Source organism: Notolepis coatsorum (genome assembly GCF_963971535.1).
Source record: "Notolepis coatsorum genome assembly, chromosome: 6".
Classification (NCBI taxonomy): Eukaryota; Metazoa; Chordata; class Actinopteri; order Aulopiformes; family Paralepididae; genus Notolepis; species Notolepis coatsorum.
This window is the reverse complement of record NC_140170.1, coordinates 179,975,929-180,003,017: the sequence shown is the minus strand read 5'-3', so window position 1 is coordinate 180,003,017 and position 27,089 is coordinate 179,975,929. Positions and strand designations below refer to the sequence as shown.

General features: G+C 41.7%; 4 protein-coding genes across 4 annotated transcripts in view; 1 reads left to right on the top strand and 3 right to left on the bottom strand.

The window, feature by feature from the left end:
• Positions 1-1,463: 1,463 nt before the first annotated feature.
• LOC311231023 (histone H2A) lies at positions 1,464-1,847 on the top strand (the record flags this gene model as incomplete). Its single annotated transcript, XM_084317492.1, has 1 exon — positions 1,464-1,847. One exon carries the CDS (start codon positions 1,464-1,466, stop codon positions 1,845-1,847), a length of 384 nt encoding a protein of 127 aa, XP_084173618.1.
• Positions 1,848-10,495: 8,648 nt separating this feature from the next.
• LOC311231030 (histone H2B-like) lies at positions 10,496-10,870 on the bottom strand (the record flags this gene model as incomplete). The annotated part of the gene is made up of 1 exon (XM_084317499.1): positions 10,496-10,870. One exon carries the CDS (start codon positions 10,868-10,870, stop codon positions 10,496-10,498), a length of 375 nt encoding a protein of 124 aa, XP_084173625.1.
• A 1,856-nt stretch (positions 10,871-12,726) lies between these two features.
• LOC311229834 (uncharacterized protein) overlaps positions 12,727-27,089 on the bottom strand; it is a gene marked incomplete at both ends in the record, with an annotated part of 64,297 nt that continues 49,934 nt past the window's right edge. Inside the window, 2 exons of the mRNA XM_084315908.1 lie at positions 12,727-13,326; positions 17,149-17,230. Coding sequence (XP_084172034.1) covers positions 12,727-13,326; positions 17,149-17,230 — 682 coding nt within the window. The remainder of the gene's footprint in view (positions 13,327-17,148; positions 17,231-27,089) is intronic.
• On the bottom strand, positions 16,171-16,482 carry LOC311231060 (histone H4; the record flags this gene model as incomplete). The annotated part of the gene is made up of 1 exon (XM_084317530.1): positions 16,171-16,482. One exon carries the CDS (start codon positions 16,480-16,482, stop codon positions 16,171-16,173), a length of 312 nt encoding a protein of 103 aa, XP_084173656.1.

Sequence of the window (27,089 nt, the reverse complement as noted above, 5' to 3'; positions counted from 1 at the left end):
TAGGAAAGGAATATGTACAGGTATGTAAATCCCTAAAGGGACAAATAAAATAAACATTTTTGTTTGGAAGCGTGGATTCCCTACTTGCAGGCACTGGAAATCTAAAGGGCGCTAACCTATTTCAGGACCACACTGACGAAACCATTTTGGAAATGGGGAAACCATGCAGGTTCAACCCAAATGGGCTCCAGACAAGGAGCAAACATGATAGTTCGGATTGTATTTATATTTAACCATATAGAGTCATAATTATGTATTACTTGTCAGCAGTGTAATCGATAACTATTAGATCAGTTCTGTTAGTTAGTTCTGGCCATTATGAGAAAACTACGTTTTAGTCTTCACTTCAGCAAGAATAATACGCTGGTGTGACGAAACTCTGGCCTAATAATATTATTACTAACGCGGAGGCTCAGCAGTTTCTGATTGGTCTCCTCTCTGTGAGGTCGTTACTCCGCCTACACCTCACAGGGTTATTGGAGGACTTCACGGAGATACAACTGGGAACGAGGTTATTGGAGGACTGGTCTTTTGGAAACACCGCCCACAAAACGTCTTTCCTGATTGGGTGAGAAAACACAAGCCTGACTATAAAAGGTTACTCTCCAACTAGTGATGTGCCAAACGGATCATTTCAGTGAGTGAGCGATTCGATACACGCTCACGGCAATGAACCGATTCACTGAATCGACTCACGGTTCACGGATCATTGACGCTTCCGGAGCCAGCTGCATAAGCCAAACTAAGAAGCGCGAGCGCGAAAAAAATTTGGCCGATGTTGTACATACAATAACATACAATTGTTAAGGGGATGCAGACCAGAGAAAGACTTTCGTCTTGTTTACATCAGGATCCCCCTGTTTACATCAGTAATCATCGGTAACATTTAGAATTGATTTCAAGGTCCTCCTCCTTATATACAAAGTATAAACATTGCCATCATCTACTATTGAAGGTTCCAAGCCACAGTCTAAAGAAAATCAGGGATGCAGCCTTTGCTAACTATGCACCAAAGTTATGGAACACACTACCTATGGACATTAGGGAAGCTAGATCTCTTAATATTTTCAGAAATAAGCTAAAAACGTACCTCTTCACCATAGCCTTCTAATACACCCCGCTGTTGATTGTACTGTAGCACTATTTTACTCTGGCCATTCTATTGCATAATTTTACTATCTATTCTACTATTCTATTATTGCACTGTATTATTGGTGTGCAAACCAGTCAGCTTACAAAAAAGAGCCTGTTGGAGGATTTCAACAAGATAAATGCGACAACAATATTGCGGGGGGGGGGGGGGGGGGGGGCGTGAACCGACTCAGTGCCAGACGTGAGCGATTCGACTCACGCTCACGGCAATGAATCGGCTCTTATGAACGAGTCGCTCATGACCGACCCATCACTATCTCCAACTCACTGCATTCAATTTCTAACTCGTTTAACGTGAGAGAATAATAAACATGTCTGGAAGAGGCAAGACCGGAGGAAAGGCCAGAGCTAAGGCCAAGACTCGCTCCTCTCGTGCCGGGCTTCAGTTCCCCGTGGGTCGTGTCCACAGACTGCTGCGTAAAGGCAACTATGCTCATCGTGTTGGAGCCGGTGCCCCGGTTTATCTGGCCGCTGTGCTGGAATATCTGACCGCTGAGATCCTGGAGTTGGCTGGAAACGCTGCCCGTGACAACAAGAAGAGTCGTATCATCCCCCGCCATCTGCAGCTGGCCGTTCGTAACGACGAGGAGCTCAACAAACTCCTGGGAGGAGTGACCATCGCTCAGGGTGGTGTGCTGCCCAACATCCAGGCTGTCCTTCTGCCCAAGAAGACCGAGAAGGCTGCCAAGAAGTAAATTATTTAGCCTCTTCGACAAACTCCACAAAGGCTCTTTTCAGAGCCACCCACCTATTGCCGAGAAAGCAATACTTCTGCAACATCTATAACCATGCTTATTATAAGTTAAATGTATACCGTCCTCTCCACATAGAGTCGACCTGGGAGCAACTAATAATGACATCACCTCTTAAGGAATACATTTAATCGGAATTACATATAGAATATTTGCCGAGAAAATGTTTGCTTCTACGATAAGTGCCTTGTTTGACTCCTTATATTTACATTCGTCGAAAGCGTTCCAGCCAATTCGTTTTAATTTCACTATTTTAGATCCGATTAGATTAAAATGATTTGTCTTTATATAGTACAACGAAAATAAATTGGCGTCTTTCTGGAGTACAAATGTAATAGGATTAAACTGAAGTATAATAAATTAGTACTAGTCTATCCAGAGTATTGTAATAATGCTGAGCAGATGTATGTACAGTGTTTAAGGTATAATTAAATACACTATGGTAGTAAGTCATACTGACCAGTGGTATAAGGTAAGGTTTATAAAAAAAATTATATGCAGGTGTATTCAGACATAAGTGGATTTATATATATATACTATACATGCACACAAGAGTTACATGGGTAGAATATAGGTCAAATTGTGCAAGTATAGCTGCGTGGCTTCTTGTATACGATTGGTTGAGAGGCTTTGTCGCACATTTCCCGCGCACAGGAAACTATTTGCGCGCAAAGCCATAATAACCCAACTATATATTCTCTTAGCAAAACTCCATAGCCACACTTGATATTAATTAAGCCAAGCAATAATCGACATGAAACTGCATTTTTCCAAGACAATTATTTTGTGCACCTTGATAGCGCAATGTACAGTTTCTACGTCAAATGTATATACTCTCGTTTCTAGACTATTTTTGTAACACAAACAGTACTGTATTTGCAAATCTGGTATGTCATAAATGTATAGATGTAGCAGTACTGTCTATCTGTAAGTCGTGTATTATATGTTATGATGAATTGAAAATGGGGGACCCTGATGTAAACAAGACAACAGTCTTTCTCTGGTCTGCATCCCCTTAACAATTGTATGTATTGAGCTGTACTGTACCCATTCTGCAATCTGTTAATAAAGTTTTCAATCAATCAATAGCTATCTTGGTGACATCTGTCACTGCTTTGACTTACAATATATATATACACACACACACACACATATACACATCTGTCTGTACATACAGCTGCATAATCCCTTTTGCATGCATTTGGCATAACTTTTAATCATGGAAATGCCAGTATACATTTATAAGGTGAGAGATGTTTTCTGATGGTGCTGAGTCATCTCCATGAGCAGGTGTCCTCTTGTTTGGGTTATTTATTACCGATCATAAACAGATGACACAGACCGACATGGTCTCACCATGAGCTACATGTATCAGTACCTCACTGTGGTACAAGCTAATAATACAAGTATGACTCTGACAACATAGTATGTTTCATTCCTTGAGCTATTTCTTCTGAATGTATCAAATGTAGCTGGCAGCCTACTGCACCACATTCTAATATCCTTTACTTCACAATGAGTTGAGCCCTAACAACAGAGGCCTGTATATCTGACCTATAGACTAAACACAAACTGTAATGGTTGTGTTGTTCTGTTTCTTCCTGCATGGCTGCCTGTAACCGTTGGTAACCACCTTCAAAAGAAAATGCCTAATTTATGTGCAGTGGTAGTCGGTAAAACACTTCTGAAAAGCATGATATTACTGTTCCGTTGTGACTTCTTTATAACATTCAGTAATAAGACACAACACTATGTGTTGATATGATAATCTATACATATAATTTATACATATAGCAACCATTCCATTGCCTTTACTACACAAACATTCCGTGCAAGGCCTCTTTTGTGGTAATGCAGAACATGTTGATATGGTGCGTTTATGTTTGGTGATATGATCATGATTCATTATGAATCTACTATGTCTATTTAAACTATTGAAATACAATTAAAATAGACCAATGCAGTTATTATTTATTGTGCTAAGTGTTCAGTGTAGCAGATTTAAATCAGAAAACACAGCAGATCAGCAATGCCCAAAAAGCATGTATTGTCAACAAGCATGCAGCAGTCTAAAGTACACAGCAAACTAGTCCCCCACCCCCAAAAGGAAAATGTAGCTACGCTTCTTGTGTGAGTTATGAAATGTTTTGCAACATTAATTAATTAAATGTTAGTTGTAATTAATATAGGCCACGTGAAACCTTCCACTAATCTAAGGTAGTGATCATCCCTCATACGAAGTCGAGGTGACCCACGCTACAGGCCACCAGCAACAGTGTGTTTACCAACACCGGAAAAGCATCCATTTAAAACAAAACCTGTCACCCCAGATTACTATTCTTGCTCCCAGTCTCTAGTCAGGTAGCTCGGCTCGCTGGAAAACAAGATTATGTCGGATTATAATGCAATCTAAAGAATTGTGAGACATAAATAACAGAGAAAGGTATAGCTGCGCACCATGGTGAAGGCGCAAATTGGTGGTTTGAAGGGTCCACAAACACACCAGGGGTCTCCAAATGGTTTAATTCTGATGGCACATATTTCTGCTTGCTGACCCATTTGGCGTTAAATTCCTGCAATATTCATAGTTGTGTATTTGAGCTCTTTTTTGGCGAGGAGAAAACACAAGCGGCAGAGCATTTTGGCAGCACAGAGGAGGACAACACAAACTGTAATGTTTGTGTTGTTCTGTTTCTTCCAGCATGGCTGCCTGTAACCGTTGGTAACCACTTTCAAAAGAAAATGCCTAATTTATGTGCAGTGGTAGTCGGTAAAACACTGCTGAAAAGCATTACTGTTCCATTGTGACTTCTTTATAACATTCAGTAATAAGACACAACACTATGTGTTGATATGATAATCTATACATATAGCAACCATTCCATTGCCTTTACTACACAAACATTCCGTGCAAGGCCTCTTTTGTGGTAATGCAGAACATGTTGATATGGTGCGTTTATGTTTGGTGATATGATCATGATTCATTATGAATCTACTATGTCTATTTAAACTATTGAAATACAATTAAAATAGACCAATGCAGTTATTATTTATTGTGCTAAGTGTTCAGTGTAGCAGATTTAAATCAGAAAACACAGCAGATCAGCAATGCCCAAACAGCATGTATTGTCAACAAGCATGCAGCAGTCTAAAGTACACAGCAAACTAGTCCCCCACCCCCAAAAGGAAAATGTAGCTACGCTTCTTGTGTGAGTTATGAAATGTTTTGCAACATTAATTAATTAAATGTTAGTTGTAATTAATATAGGCCACGTGAAACCTTCCACTAATCTAAGGTAGTGATCATCCCTCATACGAAGTCGAGGTGACCCACGCTACAGGCCACCAGCAACAGTGTGTTTACCAACACCGGAAAAGCATCAATTTAAAACAAAACCTGTCACCCCAGATTACTATTCTTGCTCCCAGTCTCTAGTCAGGTAGCTCGGCTCGCTGGAAAACGAGATTATGTCGGATTATAATGCAATCTAAAGAATTGTGAGACATAAATAACAGAGAACGGTATATCTGCGCACCATGGTGAAGGCGCAAATTGGTGGTTTGAAGCGTCCACAAACACACCAGGGGTCTCCAAATGGTTTAATTCTGATGGCACACATTTCTGCTTGCTGACCCATTTGGCGTTAAATTCCTGCAATATTCATAGTTGTGTATTTGAGCTCTTTTTTGGCGAGGAGAAAACACAAGCGGCAGAGCATTTTGGCAGCACAGAGGAGGACAGGGTGGGTTGAGTCTACATGGCTCTCATATAGTGTTTAAGACCAGCCCTCTGACTGAGCTTCAATATCATAATTCTACTTGTATTGAATCTGAGACAGAACGAGAGAAGATGGCAGAAGTCGCTCCAGCTCCAGCTCCCGCTGCTCCGGCTAAGGCCGCTAAGAAGAAGGCAGCTCCCAAACCCAAGAAGGCAGGTCCCAGCGTCAGTGACCTGGTCGTCGAGGCAGTGTCTGCTTCTAAAGAGAGGAGCGGTGTGTCTCTGGCTGCCGTAAAGAAGGCTCTGGCTGCCGGTGGCTATGACGTGGACAAGAACAAGGCCCGCGTTAAGACCGCTGTCAAGAGTCTGGTGACAAAAGGAACCCTGGTCCAGGTCAAGGGTACCGGAGCCTCCGGCTCTTTCAAGATCAACAAGGCTGAGGTTAAAGCCAAAAAGCCCGCAAAGAAAGCTGCTCCGAAAGCCAAGAAGCCAGCAGCCAAGAAACCTGTCGTGGCCAAAAAGCCCACGAAGGCGGCAACGAAGAAGCCTGCTGCCGCCAAGAAGTCTCCCAAGAAAGTCAAGAAGGTAGCAGCCAAGAGTCCCAAGAAGGTAGCAGCCAAGAGCCCAAAGAAGGTGAAAAAGCCAGCTGCGCCCAAGAAGGCCCCAGCTAAGAAGGCTGCCAAGCCAATAGCGGCTAAGAGAGGAGCTCCCAAAAAGAGATAAGCGTTTGAACAGAACATTGTCTTTAATACAACAAAAGGCTCTTTTAAGAGCCACCCACCACTTCCATGAAAAGCAATTATTGTACTCTAGTGTGTGGAAGTGAAGGGGGCTTATCGAAGTATATAACTTAGTATTACTTATGGGATGGTTGATTTCCACGAGTTACCTCAGATATAGGTTCTCAATTGGAGAATGTTGATTGTTATTAAGTCCGCTTTTGATTAGTGGGTCCTAACGCAGATACTTTACTGCAACGAGTTGAGCCCTTTATGTGGAAATACATGAATTGCTATCATTATGGTGCCTTTATGTCTGTGCGTAAATGACCGCTATGACACTTGGAATGACTACGGGTGATGGCCCATTAGTGGACACAGCAGATTAATGTAATTTTATTTATTCAGACCGGTTTGGATCATATGTTGGGTTGGCACATAATTATGTTCCCCACTACCTCACATTAAATATCTACACAAGCAACCATTATATTATACAGAACAAGTGGAACATTGACTCACAAAAGGCTCTTTTATGGACCCCCACTATTTATATGAAACAGGCACGGCTACAAAACACGACTAGTTCTACCGATTTATTTATAATGTGATTAGTGATCCAGACCAGGTAAAGAAAATGGTCTCAACGAGTCGCACCGCTTCAGATAGTTATCTCAGCGGTCAGATATTCCAGCACAGCTGCCAGATAATCCAATGTACAGTTACCCCCCACCCAACCACCTCCAATGTACAGTTACCCCCACCCCCTCCTACCCAACCCCCTCCAATGTACAGTTTCTTTGTCAAATGTATATACTCTCTTTTTTAGACTATTTTTGTATCACAAACAATATTGTATTTGTAAATCTGGTATGTCATAAATGTATAGATGTAGCAGTATTGTCTATCTGTATGTCATGTGTGTCATATATGTTATGATGAATTGAAAATGGGGGACCCTGATGTAAACAAGATGAAAGGCTTTCTCTGGTATGCATCCCCTTAACAATTGTGTGTATTGAGCCCATTCTGCAATACAATACAGTACGGCTCAATACACACAATTGTTAAGGGGATGCAGACCAGAAAAAGACGTTTGTCTTGTTTACATCAGGGTCCCCCATTTCCATTTAGAAACATCTCTTACAAAAATGTATCCTGGCATTCCTATGATAACAAATGATGCCATGTACCATTGATATCATGGTTTAAAATGGACTATACCATGTTATAACCATGTTATTAATGGTTCCATTACATTTACTATATGGCTGTACCATGGTAAATAATTTGTATGACTGGTACCATGGTAAAACAGAAAATATTTTTTTGTAAGGGCAGATTCAGAGCACCTTGTGAAACATAAAAGCAACTATTGAGCTGCTGATCAGTTTGATCAAAAGTGTCCTTATTAGTAAATACTGTTCAGAAAAGTTAGGCCCTAATCTGTGATTTTATGTTGTACGACATGTTGTCTAGAGAAATTGTGACTAGATTTGAAGCATTAACATTACGAGTGGAGAGAGCATGGTGTGGTTTATCAGGGGATGCCTGTTGAGCAGAGTAACCTTTCAGCCAGATGTGGAGGCTGTGTATCCTGGGTCCGTGTACGTTTTGATAGTTCGTTTTTCGTTTCAAAAGGAAAAACGAAAAAACGAGGTGTTTCCTATTTCCGTTTGAAACCAAACTCGAAAAAACGGGGGCAAACTGAAATACGGACCTGTTTTTTGTATTTTGGTATCAGAATCAAATGAAAAAAACGAGTCAATAATGGGCCGTGTACGTTTTGATAGTTCGTTTTTCGTTTTTGATGTGAAGAATGGAGAACGGAACCACGTGACAAGTACATTTTTCAATGTAAAAGCCATGCACAATCTAACGTGAACGAATATGTATAACGTTATGAATAAATACAGTATAGTTGTAGTAGCAGTAGTAATAGTAGTAGTAGTAGTAGTAGTAGTAGTAGTAGTAGTAGTAGTAGTAGTAGTAGTAGTAGTAAAGGTAGCAGTAGTAGTAGTAGTAGTAATATTAGTGGTAGTAGTAGTGGTGGTAGTAGTAGTAGTAGTAGTAGTAGTAGTAGTAGTAGTAGTAGTAGTAGTAGTAGTAGTAGTAGTAGTAGTAATAATAGTAACCAACTGTTATTGATACACTGCAACGTTAGGCTATCACTATGAATTGAAAATGGTTACCAAGACGTCTGAGCAATCCTCCACGATGGACGTGTACAAATTGCGCATAGAAATTAGGCATATGTATTGCACTGATGAAATACCGGAGGCTACTAATGCGCCAAAATACCTAGATTATATTACGATTATTTTTCTGTTGATCAAATAAAAAGCCTGCCTACTGCAAATCAATATGATTTGTCGACCATGTCACGGCTTATTGTGGTCTGCATCCCCTGAGCTGTACTGTATTGTACCCATTCTGCAATCTGTTAATAAAGTTTTCAATCACACGGACAATAAATATAATTATAATGTCTAAATGAAATGCACAATACAAAAAATGTATGTATCATAACGTTACCCTGGTATAGATCTGTATGAAACTCAGTCTTTAGACCATAGCCTACATTATGAAATTTCTGAGGAAAAAGAAAGCACATTTGGGTGAGTGATGCCATAATTATGTGGCATAATAATAATAATAATTGACAGTGCGACACCTGCTGGTCAGTTTCTGTAAGTAGTTTTAGATTGTATGTTTTTCCACACTTTACTGTAGTGTACGTGTATTTACACAGTTAACAAAGTCCATGTAATATTTTACTGCACGTTAGAATACACAGAAGTAACGATGGATGTGTACAAATTGCGCATAGAAATTAGGCATATGTATTGCACTGATGAAATACCGGAGGCTACTAATGCGCCAGAATACCTAGATTATAATGTATAGTTACGATTATTTTTCTGTTGATCAAATAAAAAGCCTGCCTACTGCAAATCAATATGATTTGTCGACCATGTCACGGCTTATTGTGGTCTGCATCCCCTGAGCTGTACTATATTGTACCCATTCTGCAATCTGTTAATAAAGTTTTCAATCACACGGACAATAAATTACTTCATATTCGTTCACGTTAGATTGTGCATGGCTTTTACATTGAAAAATGTACTTGTCACGTGGTTCCGTTCTCCATTCTTCACATCAAAAACGAAAAACGAACTATCAAAACGTACACGGCCCATTATTGACTCGTTTTTTTCATTTGATTCTGATACCAAAATACGAAAAACAGGTCCGTATTTCAGTTTGCCCCCGTTTTTTCGAGTTTGGTTTCAAACGGAAATAGGAAACACCTCGTATTTCCGTTTTTTTTTCGTTTTTCCTTTTGAAACGAAAAACGAACTATCAAAACGTACACGGACCATCCTGCTAAACATGGAGGGAGAGGGGACCGGAGATGATCAGTATTGCTGAGGGTTACTTAATTTATGAAGTCAGATTTTAGACTTCTGATTGCTGGAGTTTGATGTCAACAATAACGTTATAAAAGGTTATTGTTGTTGTAATAATACATTTAACATACAACGCAAGGTTGTAAATTATACAGAAATATACAGAGCTCATATGATCAAATAATGAATACTATTTGCACTTGACTGTTGAAAATCATAGGACGTGTGTTTGGCTATGGGGTAGTTCATCTTTTTCATTATAATTAAATGAGCCTGGAATGTATTATTTTTGGAATAGCATTTCCACTTTGAAAATGCTAAAATAAACATTATCCATGTGTATTATAAAGTCCAATAATGTATTATTGATCAAGGTTCTAATACGGCAGGTGATATATTAATTTACTGTATACGTGTGATGTACTAAGCTAGTCTATCCAATTTAGCTACTTATCAACAACCTAAAATCACAGGATTTTGTAGTAAATATAATTTGCAACTTAGCCATCCAAACTATGATTAGTTGTAAGTCATTTATTAATCAATAAGTATCATAATTTATACAACTTCATCTCCCGACAGAACCCCCTACCATGATAATAACTGTTCAAACGAAAGGCAATACCCGGCACTCAACCACTTTGATGAACAGCCGATCATGAGAATAATAGGAACAACTCTCTCCGGACAGAGTGGGTGGCTCTTAAAAGAGCCGTTGGGTTCATCTTCAGTGAACAGGGTGGTTTACTTGGAGCTTGTGTACTTGGTCACAGCCTTGGTTCCCTCAGACACAGCGTGCTTCGCCAGCTCACCGGGCAGCAGCAGACGCACAGCGGTCTGGATCTCCCTGGAGGTGATGGTGCGACGCTTGTTGTAGAGAGCCAGGCGCGAGGCTTCTCCAGCGATGCGCTCGAAGATGTCGTTAACGAAGGAGTTCATGATCCCCATGGCCTTGGAGGAAACGCCGGTGTCGGGATGAACCTGCTTCAGGACTTTGTAAATGTAGATGGCATAACTCTCCTTCCTGGACTTTCTGCGCTTCTTGCCTCCCTTGGCAGCGGTCTTGGTGACGGCTTTCTTGGAGCCCTTCTTGGGCGCTGGCTTGGCTGGTTCAGGCATATTCGACGGCTGATCAGACTCGAATGGTGACGGTCGCTTACGGTTTCCTGCCTTATTTGTAGGAGGTTGATGCAAATAGTACTACGTGGCTTCTACGATACGATTCGTCGGGCGTGGCGCACGTGTGTAAAGCTAATAGAAGTTAAGTTCTCATTTAGCCAGTAGAGGGCAGAAGAGTTTCAGCCATGAGTTTGTTCTGCTTTACTCTCTTAAATTAAACGAGTATCTATGAGTACTACTACTAATAATAATGCAGGTGTTACAGGTATAAAGACACTATGGTAGTAAGTCATACTGGCCAGTGATATAAGGTAAGGGATATATTATATAGTCACACAAGTATATAAAAAAGATTATATGAATATAGAATATAGTTTGAGGTAGGTGTGTAAGGCAGTTATAGACAGTGAAATGCAGGAGTTTGAACAGTATGGATAACAGATCCAAGAGTATAGGCAATCAGGTATAGGCACTATTAACTTTTAACTATTATTTAACTGACTAGAAGTTTTCCCAATATGAAGTACTTCATGTATAATAATGACTCACTTTCTAAATTCTAACAGAACTACAAGACAGCAATGGAGTTCTGGACTAAATCACAGTCATTAAAAAAATAATGCAGTGATGCTTCCTGTTACAACCTGCTTTTCTAGATATAATATTGATATTGAAACCAAAATTGTATTATGTCTGATTAGCACTAGTACTCATTTATACATGTACTCCAGTTTAATCACTTATACATTGTATATTGCACTTTACTTTTGTATTTGCACTCAAGTTATTTTTGTTGTACTGTGTGTACTTGCCCTGTATGATGACAATACATTTTAATCTTTAAAAAAGACAGTCAGGGGTCTTTGAGAGGGTTCCAGGTGGTACCCCTGCAAAATGAGTGTTCATTTCACTATAATTTAACTGACTTAGAAGTTAGCCCAATTATGAGGTACAGTATATATCATAATTAATACTATGATCACGTGTTTTACTTTCTCCATTATTATTGTCCAAACTACAGCTATGAAATTCTAACATAACTACAGGACAGCAATAGAGTTCTGGACTAAATCAGTTATTCAAAATAATGCAGCAATGCTTTCTGTTAAAAGCTGCTTTTCTAGATCAAGATTGATATTGAAACTAGCTTTAGTTTTTGTATATATTTTTTGGAATTCCATATAGAATATTTATGTGGAGAAAAGTTGCTTCTACCATAATTGCCTTGTTTGACTCCTTATATCCTGTTGACATGTACATTTGTCATTGAGCATGTTCTAGCCAAATTAGTGTTTTAATTTCACTATTTTAGATTATATATAAAAAAAAATCATTATACAGCACAAGTATAGTACAACGGAAATAAATTGGTGTCTAACTAGAGTACAAGTGTAACAGTAAAGTGCAATAGGATTAAACTGGAGTATATATAAATGAGTAATAATGCTGATCAGATGTGTATGTACAGTGTTACAGTTATAAAGACACTGTGATAGTAAGTTAAGGGATATATAGTCTATATGCAGATGTTTTCAGACAGAAGTGGATATATGTATACATGCAGTATTATTGTACATGCTATCACAAGTTACATGGGTAGAACATGAGGTCGGTAGTGATTACAGTGTAAGGCAGTATAGGCATCAGAGATTAAACAGTAATGATAACATATTGAGTATAGGATATTAACTATTAATTCAACCGACTAGAAGTCACAAAACATAAGCATTAGTAGATTTGCTTCTATCCACCATTAAACAATGGATTTATACGAGGGAATGTGCCATTTCAGGGATAGTAGTGGTTGGCTCTAAAAAGAGCCTTTTGTGTGTTTTAGACAGTAACGCGTAAGACCTTCACTTCCTCTTGGCTGCTGTCCTCGTGGGCTTCGCGGCTTTGGGCTTGGGAGCCTTCTTCGCGGGGGCTTTCTTGGCTACCGGCTTCTTCACGGCCTTCTTGGGGCTCTTGGCTGCCACCTTCTTGGGACTCACTTTCTTGGGGCTCTTGGCTGCCACCTTCTTGGGGCTCTTGGCTTTGACTGCAGGCTTCTTTGCCTTTGGAGACTTTTTAGCCACAACCTTCTTAGCCGCAGCAGGTTTCTTCACTGGCGCTTTCTTAGCTTTCGGAGCTGCTTTCTTGGCTTCAGCCTTGTTGATTTTGAAGGAGCCGGAGGCACCGGTACCCTTGAGCTGGACAAGAGTGCCCTTTAACACCAAGCTCTTCACAGCGGTCTTCACACGTGAATTATTCTTCTCCACGTCGTAGCCACCGGCAGCCAGAGCCTTCTTTACCGCAGCCAGGGACACGCCGCTCCTCTCTTTAGAGGCAGATACCGCCTCGAGGACGAGTTCTGCGGCGCTGGGACCTGATGCCTTCTTCGGCTTGGAGGCAGCTTTCTTCCTGGGGACTTTAGCCGGAGGGGCAGCGGCTGGAGCGACTTCTGCCATAGTTCTCTTCTATCGTCTGATGAACACGAAATGCAAGAAATAGTCCGAGCTGACTGGTAGTGGAGCTGGGACAGGGGGCTGGTCTTAAATACTACATGAGAGCCATGCAGACTCAACCCACCCTGTCTACAACGCTGCAGCTGAAAAGCTCTGCTACTTGTGTTTTCTTCTCGCCAAAACGGGCTAAAATACAAACGTGGGAACATAGTTGAAATCTAACACCTAATGGGTCAGTTAGCACAAGCATGTCCCATTAGAATAAAACCATCTGGAGAGCCGTGGTTAGTTTGGACACGTTCCAGCGCTCTCCTTTCCGTCGTCACATGGTGCAGTGAGCAGCAACTTGTCTCAGTATTTTGCCTTTTAAATGGTTTAAATGTCATTATAATCCAGTCAGTACTCGTTCCCCAGTGAGTCGAGCTGCCTGGTGAGGGACTGGCAGTAAAACAAGGCATCTGGTGTCATGCTTTTGGTTATAAACTTGTACTTTCTTACTGCTGGTAAACACAGCCATTGCTGGCGTCGGCATGATATGTGTTACCTCGTCTTCTCGTCTTCTGTGGAAGATTACCACTTCTGTGGAAGGCTTTATGTAGCTCATGATGAATTAAATCTACAATTACTTTTATGAAGATTAAAAAAAAATACACAAGGAAGGTACAATGTAACTTTCTTTTTGGGAGAGACTCGCCCATATTGTCAAACTGCTGCGTGCTGTCGATTAAAGCCCAGACGGAAAGCTTAACAATGAAACAAATCTGTTTCAATTACATGTCAATAGTAATAATAGGCAAAAGTTAGTTAGTAATAAAGCATACGAGTCATAATAATAACAGCTGGCGCAACAGGGGGAATAAAACGTGTCACGCTCTGACCATAGTCATCCCAACGGTGCTAATGCAGTCATTGCGCGTAATTACGCTGCAGTCATTGCGCGTAATTACGCATGCACATTATGACATACATTTCAATATGTTTCCAATTGATAGGACTCAGTTGGTTGTTGCAAAAGGGTATTTTGGTATGGTAGTCTGTCTGCTACATGTTATTGTCCTCTCTGGTAAACAAGAATACCCTGAAGACTCTGGCAGGAGCACTCATTCAAGGGTACTACGACTATGCTTGCACCTCATGGTACCAAAGCACCTCAAAGGCGCTAAAAACAAGATTACAAACATCACAAAACAAACTGGTCAGACTACCTCACCCCTGCCCACTTTGACTACCTAGGATGGCTTAGAGTAGACGACAGAGTACAGCAACTTGCAATGGGCCTGGTCTACAAGATACACTATACGACTAATGTATGTATATTTCTCTCCCACCCACCCACCCCCTCCTAATGTACAGTCTCCTCCCCATCATACTGTCAGGATCTATGGGTAACAGTACCTGCATATTTGCATATCATATATGTCACAAATGTAACAGTACTATATACCTGTATGTCATGTATGTCCCTATGTCATAAATGTCATGATGTCATGTATGTTGTGTAATGTCATAAATGTCACTATGAATTGAAAATGGGGGACCCTGATGTAAACAAGACAAACGTCTTTCTCTGGTCTGCATCCCCTTAACAATTGTATGTATTGAGCCGTACTGTATTGTACCCATTCTGCAATCTGTTAAATAAAGTTTTCATTCATTAACTTCATTAACTTGATGATGCTGCAATGTAAAAGTTATACACAGAGTGGTACAGAGGTAGACGACTTGCAGGTGTGTATAAACTGAATGCTGTGTACAGCAAATACATTATTTCCACCCCTGAAAATACGCTGTATCTTCTATTTATTAAGTTCCTATTACTGCATATTCTGCACAGCAGTGACAATTCTGATATTCTATTTGTGATCCTTGCCTCATTGCATTTAATTAAACATCACCTACAGTCTCATCACAGAAGGCAGTTATATACTTGTTTAACCATCCTGTTTACAACCTTCCTGTCAAACATTTGCTTTCTTTTATCATTAATTCCACCACATACGTCTGTGGTGATTCATGTAAAATCTGACTAGATAGAACACCAATAGGTGAGACTATAATACAGTATATTACTACAAGGTCGCAAATAGACCTGATTGTGAATATTTCAACCAAATATTCACTTTATTTTCTGCCGTCGAATCAATACCTTCATTAATTTACATAAACACATAGGAAGGCTCCTAAAGTCCCGTGGCCTCTAATGAGATCCTTGAACAGACACACCTTTTAAAAACTAATTGAACACACACACTATGCACATACACTTATATGTAAGACACTTTCTGTAAATCATTTACTATTTTATTTAATCTGATTTTATGTTATCTTACCCATTGTTACCATTCTTGTATGCATTGTTGGGTCTGAGCTCGAAACACACTTGTCATTAGCTGCAATGCCCCTGTATTGTAGTGTATTTGACAAACATAACTTTAACTTGAATTTGAGATCCAGTTCTGTCGTCAGTTTACAGTATTGCTCAGACCAGTGTCAAAAGAGCTAGTATCTTAAATGCATTTATATGTTCAGATCAAATAGCCATCCCTCATAACTAGCTACTTCTCTTCTCAGGCTTAAGACATTTTTAATGATCTGTATGCAATTTTCACGTTCTGTACTGTACAAGTCAACTCAACCTCTGCAACAGGTCCTGCATTATTATATTATTATTATATAGATACGTATATAATTGTGCATTGTCCAAAGCGACTAGGAGGCGTACATATCTAGCAGCTAAGGAGGAATCTTATTCTGAGACGCAACATGGAATCGACTCAATTCTAGTAAGATGTGTGTGGCTCTGAAAAGAGCCTTTGGGTCTTGGGATAGTTTGGATAGTTTGGATTGAATAGAAGTTTAGCCGCCGAAGCCGTACAGAGTGCGTCCCTGTCTCTTCAGAGCATACACCACATCCATGGCTGTGACGGTCTTCCTCTTGGCGTGTTCGGTGTAGGTGACGGCATCACGGATCACGTTCTCCAGGAAGACCTTCAGCACACCACGAGTTTCCTCGTAGATCAGACCAGAGATGCGCTTCACTCCTCCGCGGCGCGCCAGGCGACGGATGGCGGGTTTGGTGATTCCCTGGATGTTGTCACGGAGAACTTTACGGTGACGCTTGGCGCCTCCTTTTCCGAGCCCCTTTCCTCCCTTTCCACGACCAGACATTTTCTTCTGGGGTTGAGTTCCAAACAAATGAAAAGAAGTAATTTCAAGCAAATGCAAAGCCCTCTGAATATAAATACTGTCTGAGGACGTAAAAGAAGACTGAGAGACCGCGTCATGCTGGGCGTGGTCAAAAGCTGCAGCTATAATACCCCCCCTTCTCACACACTTGTTTTGACCATAGGACTGGTGTCACGTGATCATTCGTTCATGAGTTCCTCGTGGCAGCTGGGTTCACATGGTTGCACTTATTCAATTTATCTATCCAGTGGTTCCCAAACTGTGGTGCGCGCACCCTAGGTGGTGCGTGACATGAAAAGACTAATGGCGTTATTTTACTAATAAATATATATAATATACATTATTTCAAATGGGGATTTCCACTGTGTAAATCATGAAATTCAAGAAACGTTTTAATAAAAAACGTACGTTTGAATAATAATAATAATAAACAATGTCTCGGGCGAGGTGCGCTTCGTCTGTGCTGATGCGCTCCGCTCTGCCTGGAGTCTCCTCAGGTCTCCTAATATGCTGGCTTAACAGCGGGCCGATGACAGTAGCGAGCGCAAGCCAGTGCACATAATAACTTCCTGCCAAAACTGACTTGAGTGAGGTCAGTGAGCGCGAAAGATAGAGTCAGGTAAAATATAATAATCACTTCTTTGAGACGTGGTGGTTAGCAGCCTGGTAGGCCATCATGATGATGATCCAGATCCACAACCGTCGGCGGTAACGGTAAATGATCTCGGGACTGAGCATCCCAAACAAATGGTTTTACAACCATACCCTGCCAGCATTTTTAGCGGTAGGAAACGGTCATTTGTAGCAACGTGGTTCCAAAACAGAGACATTAACTTTCGGCGCCTCCACCGCCATGTGCGAGAACTCGTTCTCAACGCTACGGAACGTTTTTTCGGATCACAGGCGGGCAATGCTCCAAAGACGAAAGGCCCAATTGGTTCAGCTGGCGTTTGAGAAGGACCTCACGCAAAAATGTACCACGGAATGGAAGGACACTGTTCTGAAGAGATTCAGTGCCACGACCCGCCGCCTACAACTCTTTTAATCGGCAAGTCATATACACTGTTATTATTAATAATAATTGAATGTAAAGCCCAGCCTCTGGCTTATTATTTCATACTGTTTCATTTAAGCTGCCTTGCCCCTTGGCCCTTGTCAGTATTAATAATACGAAAATGAAATACGTGATCTTTCACTTATTAATGAATGTAAAGCCCAGCCTCTGGCTTATTTCATATTTGTGTGTGCGCAAGATGCCAGTGTGTTTGTGACGTGACGTGCGAGAGAGAAAGAGAGAGAGAGAGAGACTTATAAGAGACTTATCTCTTATGCCTGCAGTGCACTCATATTTTGAAATGCGTGTTGGTTTGCGGGAAATGCGTTTTCTGAAGCCTATTTTATGCCCCCCCCCCCCGAAATTACAATATGCCCTCCGTTAAATTCGTTCTGACGCCGACACTGGGGGTGCGCAAGCTAGGTCGGGAGGTGACAGGGGGTGCACGGCGAAAAAAGTTTGGGAACCGCTGATCTATCCCATTAGTTTGCCCCAGATTCTTGTCTGGGGTCCATTTTGGTTGGTCTGCATGCTTTCTCGGTTTCCAAAATGGTTGGTCAGTGTGGTCTGGTACTGTCCATGGTGCTGAAATAGCGCCATTTAGATTCACAGTGCCTACAAGTAGTTCAAGTTTGCTTTTATTTGTCATGTATAAAGTACATGTACATTACAGTGTATGCTTGGTTCTTTATGAGCCCCTGAGAATGTGCTTCAAGCAGTAAAATAAAAAGTAAGTAAAAGAGGAATAAAGACCCAACACTATACAGATATACAATACAACTAAAGAACAACCTAAGTACCAATGAGGTACACAAATGCAAACTTTTAAAAATGCTAAATGCAAAGATGAGGTATGGATGTAGTGCAAATCTCTTTATTAAATAGATCAAATATGGTGTAGTGATAAAGTGTTCAAAGTGTCTAAAGTGAGTGCTTGTATAGTGAGTGTGTGCATGTGGATGTGTGTGCAATGTATGTATACAGGTTAATGTTGCATAGAGTCATTGAGCATCCTGATGGCCTGGGGATAGAAGCTCCTTCTGAGTCTCTCTGTACTGCCCATGAGCAGGGCACGAAATTAGAGCCCGCCACCCGCCAATGGCGGGCAGATTTTACGTTTGGCGAGTGACACTGAGAGGTCTGCCCGCCACCTGGCGTGTAGTTCATATCGATACTCTTATTTTGAAAATCCTGTGCGGGTCTCATTTACGCCCCAAGCGCAGCTCCAGTCATAATATCGATGGCTCCGGCAGTTAGCAACGTTCGGTTCATATGATACTCTTATTTTGAAAAAACTTGTGGCAACGAGTCATATCCGCCCCAGTCTGTGCTTCTGCTCGTATCAACACAGAGGCAGTCTGCTCTATTGCGGACCTCCGTGAGCTAACGTTACTGTTTAAACAATGACCCAGTCAACTATTCACTTTTAGTTTAATACACAAGGCATTGTCTTAACGTTATCTAGCTGGCTAGCTACTGATAGCTGCTGATATCAACAAATGCTCCAGCAATAGTCGAGTGCATAATACCTCCGTTAACTCGGTAGCCAACGTTAGCTCACGTTAGCTCTATATGTCCCAGTAAACGAAATAGTTCACTGAGGCGTTGTCTTAACATTATCTAGCCGGCTAGCAGTAGCTACAGATAGCTGCTGATATCAATGTCTTATAACATTGATTCGATGCGTATTCGAGCCCCTGGCTTCCATCGCATGAGGGCAATGTTGAATGTGATTTGACCAAGGCAGAGTATAGGGTCCAGCTGCAGCGCCGGAGAATCCTTGATGGAGCTGGAGGCTACTCGAGTATACACACAGACAGTGGAGCTGTTTGCAGATAGCGAGCATTTTGACTTGTTGCGTGGTGGCGATGTCTCGCAGATAATACAACTACAAGTATGATTATATAATATATATATTTTATAAAAAATAAATTTGGCTGGTAAGAAATATGCTTGGCGGGTAGATTTTTCCCATCTACCCGCCACTGGCCGGTGAGTCAAAAAGTTTTTTTCGTAGTAATTTCGTAATTTCGTGCCCTGCCCATGAGACTCCGGTAGCACTTGCAGCAGCAGTGCAAAGAGGCAGTTGTTTGTTATCTCTCCCTCCCTCCCTCCCTCCCTCCCTCCCTCCCTCCCTCCCTCCCTCCCTCCCTCCCTCCCTCCCTCCCGGCCTAAGGATCAAGGGTTAATCCCCTGAAGGGGGAGGAGCCGAACCATGGGGGCATGGTCAACATAGACCAATGAAAGAGGACATCCCTACTGAGTACAATGACACAACCCGCAAGTCTCTATGACAAACGGTTCAAAAGATACAAAAAAGGGGCGCGGCCTAGGGTTCAAGGGTTGATCCCCTGAAGGGTGAGGACAGACCAAAGAAATACTTTAGTCTTGTTTACATCAGGGTCCCCCATTTTCAATTCATAGTGATGGACCTGTAAGCGCCTGGCAGAGGGCAGCAGGTCAAACAGGTGATGTGCTGGGTGGTGAAAGGAGGTCAGAGGTCATCGTGTCACATGGTAGCCTCTCCCTGCTAGCTGGCACACCTCCACCATGGCGTATCGACGAGATGACCTGCCTTGTGCAGAGCAGACAGGTTTCAGATCACGTGCAGGCAGCTTAAAAAGCCTTAGACACCATTATTCTGAACTAGAGATAAGTAATAGAGATAAGGCTTGTAATACACAACAGAGTAACAGAGTCCATCTCGAAAGACATGGAAAAAATAGTATACGAACAGGTCGAAAAGTACATAGCGGAAAAAAATCTAATCTTCGAATTCCAATCTGGCTTCAGAACATCCCACTCCACTGACACATGCCTTCTCTATTTGAACGACCACATAAAACAAGTGGTGGACGCGGGCAAATACTGCGGCATGGTCATGCTGGACCTACAAAAGGCCTTCGACACTGTCAATCCCTCCATTCTGATTGACAAGCTAAAGGCAATTGGTTTTAATAGTCTTTCAGGGAGCTGGATGCAATCCTACCTGGAGGGGAGAGAACAGATGGTGGAGGTAAACGGTACCCTATCCCCCCCTCCCAGTGAGCTGTGGTGTTCCACAAGGAAGCATACTAGGACCGCTACTGTTCCTAATTTATGCAAATGACATGTCGTCAGCTTGTGACTGCAACTTGTTCCTGTTCGCGGACGACTCAGCCCTGCTGGTCTCTGACAAGAACAAGTTACAGGTTGAAAAAACCCTCAGCTCGGAACTAGGCAAAATCTGCACCTGGCTCTCTGACAACAAACTATCATTACACCTGGGTAAAACAGAATCCATTCTCTTCGGTTCAAATAACAAACTCAGCAAGGCCGACGGCTTCTCAGTTACAGTGGGTGACAATATTGTCACAAGGAAAGATGAAATTACATACCTAGGTTCTATCCTAGAGGCTAATCTTTCCTGTGACAAAATGGCATCCAATGTAATAAAAAAAGTCAACCAACGAACTAGATTCTTGTACCGGATCTCCTCTCTGGTAAACAAGAATACCCTGAAGACTCTGGCAGGAGCACTCATTCAAGGGTACTACGACTATACTTGCACCTCATGGTACCTAAGCACCTCAAGGGCAAAATTACAAACATCACAAAACAAACTGGTCAGACTACTGCTTGACCTTACTCCTAGAACCCACCTCACCCCTGCCCACTTTGACAACCTAGGATGGCTTAGAGTAGACGACAGTACAGCAACTTGCAATGGGCCTGGTCCACAAGATACACTATACGACTAAGGTACCCATGTACATGTCAAAATACTTCCCAAAGGTCAGTGAATACCACGACCACAACACCAGAGGGAGCTCCACAAATCATGTTAAACCCAGATTCGGCTCAAACAAGGGACTAAACACATTTCGCAATTATGCCACATCAATGTGGAACGCCATACCCACAGCTGTAAAGGAATGTGAATCACTACCCACATTCAAAACCACTCTCAAAGAGCACCTACGGTAGACTGCAATTCTAAACTGGCCCCTGTAAATGTCCTAACCCAACCCCCTCCAATGTACAGTAAATGTCCTAACCCAATAATACACGAGACCCTCTTCTTAGGACCAAGTAAGGTTTCGTCGATAATCCAATGTACAGTTACCCCCCCCCCCCACCCACCTCCTATGTACAGCCCCCCCCCCCCCCCCCCCCCCCACCTACCCAACCCCCCCCCCCCCCCCCCACCCCACCTCATCCAATGTACAGTTTCATCGTCAAATGTATATAGGGGAGAGTGGGGTGAGAAGTGCCAATTTTTACTTAAAGTGCCTTTAAAGCAAGGCGATACAGTAATGCCCCCAACTAAAATATGTACATATAGTTTAGGATGTTGTGCATCCCTGGGGACAATCACTTTGGATCTTAAATAAACTGTTTCAGAAATATAGCTTTAGAAAAAAAAGTGGTTTTGTGGCACACCTTGCCCCCGGTGCGGGGTAAGTTGTGCCATTAGAGAGAATACATTGGGGTAAATTGATAATTTAAAGTAAAACAGATTATTATTATTATTATTATTATTATTATTATTATTATTATTATTATTATTATTATTATTATTATTATTATTATTATTATTATTATTATTATTATTATTATTATTATTATTATTATTATTATTATTATTATTATTATTATTATTATTATTATTATTATTATTATTATTATTATTATTATTATTATTATTATTATTATTATTATTATTATTATTATTATTATTATTATTATTATTATTATTATTATTATTATTATTATTATTATTATTATTATTATTATTATTATTATTATTATTATTATTATTATTATTATTATTATTATTATTATTATTATTTTAATCTCAAAAGCGGTAAAAGCATCCTGCAGATCTTCATCTCCTTTCCAACCTGACATATAGTCTTCCCCTGTTGCACCTCTTTCACTGCTCTTTCCAACTTCTCAAGAGGAGTTGAAACCCTGTCTGTCTTCCGTTTGTATCTGTGTGGCATGATGGATTTTGGTCTAAAATTAAGAATATCACATCGTTTTAGTGATCAAATGTAAGAATGCAATGTAAAATAACAATAAAATACAATAAAGTAATATATATATATAGTTAATAATTATAAGTTGGGGCAACTTAACAAAGAGAATATCTGGCACAACTTAGCCCAGGCCCTTTGGCACAATTCACCCCAAGCCTACCATTTTGAAAAAAATGCATCCCCCAGCTGTTTTGAGCTAGCATCATGCTAAATGTATAGACTCATGGTGTCGCTTACTAAAGCACTAAAACATGTGTGAACTGTTTTCAAAGTTGTCTATAATTGTTCAAACACAGCAATAAAAAAAAAACTTGATCATACAATTTTTACTTTGGAGGGCAAAACCATGTTTTTTTAACTTAAATGTGCTTAATGTGCTTAAATGTGTCCCTTCTTTGCAGGTTGAGTGAAATGGATGCCTCTTCAAAAATATGTTGTCACATGACCAACTTCTTCTATGGTTTTCTAGATACCAGGGGTGGCACTGCTTGCCCCTTGGCACTGCTTAGCCCCACTCTCCCCTACTCTCTTTTTTAAACTCTTTTTGTATCACAAACAGGACTGTATTTGTAAATCTGGTGTCATAAATGTATAGATGTAGCAGTACTGTCTATCTGTATGTCATGTTTGTCATATGATGAATTGAAAATGGGGGACCCTGATGTAAACAAGACGAAAGTCTTTCTCTGGTCTCCATCCCCTTAACAATCGTGTGTATTGAGCCGTACTGTACTGTACCCATTCTGCAATCTGTTAATACAATTTGCAATCAATCAAGTAATTCGGCCACCACATTGTTCGGGTGTAATGCCGGTGGATATGGTGCAATATTTCCCAATAGTATGCAGCTGCAGCAAGTCAGAACCCGGCGGGCTGAGGATCCGGCGGGCTGAGGATCCGGCGGGCTGAGGACTCTCACTTCCATTGGCTGATTTGGGTCACGTGACCGTCCCACCCAATGGCTGAATTGGAGTGTTGCACTGCGGGCATTGGCTGATTTGGGTCACGTGATTTATAAAATCAGACTCCTGGTGGTGGAGGGGGGCGGCTACGACGCGCTGATGAAGAGCGGGCTTCCGGTCACCGCACGTCTCGTCCTCTACAGGGGGGGAGGGGGGTGGATACTTGGGGGGAGGGGGGTGTACGCATTAAACCCATGTCGATTCGCCATATGATTGGCTTATTAAACTGTTCTTAGGCTTTTATGTAGCCTATTAGTAAGATTAAGAATACATCATGTGTTGTGTTTATTTTTACCTTTCCGTTTATAAAATAAAAGTTTTGCCATACGCCCCGTTTTTGTATTCATCAATGTATGTATCAATATCTGGAATGACTCATATTTCCTATTAGTTGGCTATTTATATATTATATGGTTATTGTAAGGAAGTTATTGTATCTTATTTCTCAGGCTACACACATTGATATTGCAGAACCACGTCTCCGGCGGGCTGAGGATCCGGCGGGCTGAGGATCCGGCGGGCTGAGGACGCTCGCTTCCATTGGTTCCATTGATTGAAAACTTTATTAACAGATTGCAGAATGGGTACACGTGACCGCCACAGGCCCTGATTGATTGATTGAAAACTTTATTAACAGATTGTAGAATGGGTACAGTGACCGATTGATTGATTGATTGATTGTTTGATTGTTTGATTGATTGATTGATTGATTGATTGAAAACTTTATTAACAGATTGCAGAATGGGTACAGTGACGTCACAGGCCTGGATTGATTGATTTATTGATTGATTGATTGATTGATTGATTGATTGATTGATTGAAAACTTTATTAACAGATTGCAGAATGGGTACAGTGACATCACAGGCCCGGATTGATTGATTGAAAACTTTATTAACAGATTGCAGAATGCAGTACAGCGCAATACACACAATTGTTAAGGGGATGCAGACCATGCAGTACTGTTACATTTGTGCTCTCTGAATAGGTCAATGCAACAGGAACAGGTCTCTGGGTCACTTCTTAACACGGCAACATTATGGGATGTGCACTTACCGTCTTCTCCAGAGTCAGACAAAGAAGATAGATCCTAATTATTATCCTCTCTGTGTGTTCAGTATAAAGCTATCCGTCTGCATGCTAGCCTAGCTCAGCACAAATGGAAGTGGATACGGACCACTAGCTTAGCTTTTTGGCCAACAGCTAGGGTAGCTGGTCCGTATCCGCTTCCATTCATGTGTGCTAAGCCACGATAAGACAGATAGCTTTATATTGAACGCACGCAAGGGAAACTGGTATCCATCTTCTTGTCTGACTTTGGAGAAGACGGTAAGGGCATTTCCCATAATGTTGGTGTGTTCCTTTTAACATGAAGGGAATTAGAAATGCCTTCTTCCCTAATATAGAGACAGAAAGAAAGAGAGACAGAGAGAGAAAGACAGTGACAGAGACAGAAAGAGAGAGAGACGGAGAGAAAGAGACAGACAGAGAGAGAGGCAGAGAGACAGAAAGAAAGAGAGAGAAAGACAGTGACAGAGACAGAAAGAGAGAGAGACGGAGAGAAAGAGACAGACAGAGAGAGAGGCAGAGAGACATAAAGAAAGAGAGAGTAAGACAGTGACAGAGACAGAGAGAGAGACAGACAGAGAGAGAGGCAGAGACAGAGAGAGAGACAGACAGAGAGAGAGGGAGATAGAGAGAGGCAGAAAGAGAGGCAGACAGACAGACAGACAGACAGACAGACAGACAGACAGACAGACAGACAGACAGACAGACAGACAGACAGACAGACAGACAGACAGACAGACAGACAGACAGACAGACAGACAGACAGACAGACAGACAGACAGACAGATGATGGAAATATATCATGACATCACCACCGAGCTTACAGCACGGCTTTCATTTCTGGGTAAGTACTTCTATTCTATTCACATAATATGCTTACTTCATATATCTACTCTATTCACTGTGGTATCTATTGCTATGTCCGCCCACTAGAATCACACAAGCTGTCTAACGCCTGTCCCGTCTCCCTGTCCCCCTGTGAGTTGCTGTCCTGGAGTGCTGACCGGAGTGTCGGACGTCCCCTGATGAAGGCCGGGAAGATGCGACCCTCTCTGCGTGCCCTCCTGTCTCCGGCGGTCTCGTAGTGGTGACTGGAGTGCTGGACGTCCCGCGATGATGTCGGGGAGGTCGCGACCCTCTCTGCGCCGCCCCTATCTCCCTGTCTCCGACTGTCTCTGAGCAATGACCGGAGTGTTGAATGTCCCGTGATTAAGACGGGGAGGATGCGACCCTCTTTGCGCCGCCCCTGTGCCTCAAATAGATTCGCTATCAGCTCTATCTTCAATCTTTCAAATGTTCAGTTGCTATTGCATGCACTCATCTGTGTTCACTAACAGTTGGTAAGCATGCCCTCAAGTGTGTAGTCTGCAACACTACTATCACCGACATCTAAGAAGGGAGATCCCCCCCCCTTGAATGGCCCTTCTAAGGTCTGCCTGTGGAGCATTTTTCCCCATTAGGTTTTAGTGAGTTTTTCCTTACCTTCGCGTGGGGTATGTCTGGGAGTGCTTGCATTATTTAATTTATTTGCATTTATTTTAAATTTGTTGGACCTTATGGTGTTCTGTTCTTGACTTATTATTATGTTTTCTTCTTGACTTGTTTAAAGAAGACATGTACGGCCCATGGGGACATTAACGTGTGTTGTCGGGCCTTATAAATAATTTGATTTGCTATTGCATGCACTCATCTGTGTTTCACTACACACATGAGTGCATGCTTACCAACTGTCCGTCTGCAACACTACTATCACCGACATCTAAGAAGGGAGATCCCCCCTTGAATGGCCCTTCTAAGGTTTCTCACCTCCACACTGCCTGTGGAGCATTTTTTTCCTATTGCTAGTGTTACAAAGGAAAAAGATGGCGCCGCTACGTCCGGCTGCCTGTCTGTGCGCTCCGTCGAGACTGTGCATACTTTTGTTAATATTTATAGTTTTAAGAGTTTTGTCTGTACCAACAGTAGGTGCATTTAATGTGTATGACCGTCAGTCACTAATAGACATTGGATTACGGGAAACTTACCGACTGGATTACTCTCTGGATCAGCTCTCTGAACCGCAACAATGGCCCGTTGAGATCTTGAGGACATCAGGACCGGATCTCGCCCCCAGGGACAAAGGACCCAGACGGCGAGGAAAGAGAGCTGGAGTCCGTAACAGGCTGAGAACCAGGCGGCACAGGACACCACTACCCAGTATATTGCTAGCCAATGTACAATCAATAGACAATAAACTAGACGACATCCGAGCAAGGATTCAATTCCAGAGAGACGTTAGGGACTGTAACGTTCTCTGCTTCATCGAGACGTGGCTGGCGCCAGAAGTCCCAGACCACGCCATCCTACCGGCCGATCATTTCTTCATTCACCGCAAGGATAGAACAGCAGAATCCGGTAAACAACGTGGAAGAGGTATTGCCTTCATGTTGAACAAAAATTGGAGTGACCCAACTAACGTGAAGGAACTATCCAACCACTGCTCCCCA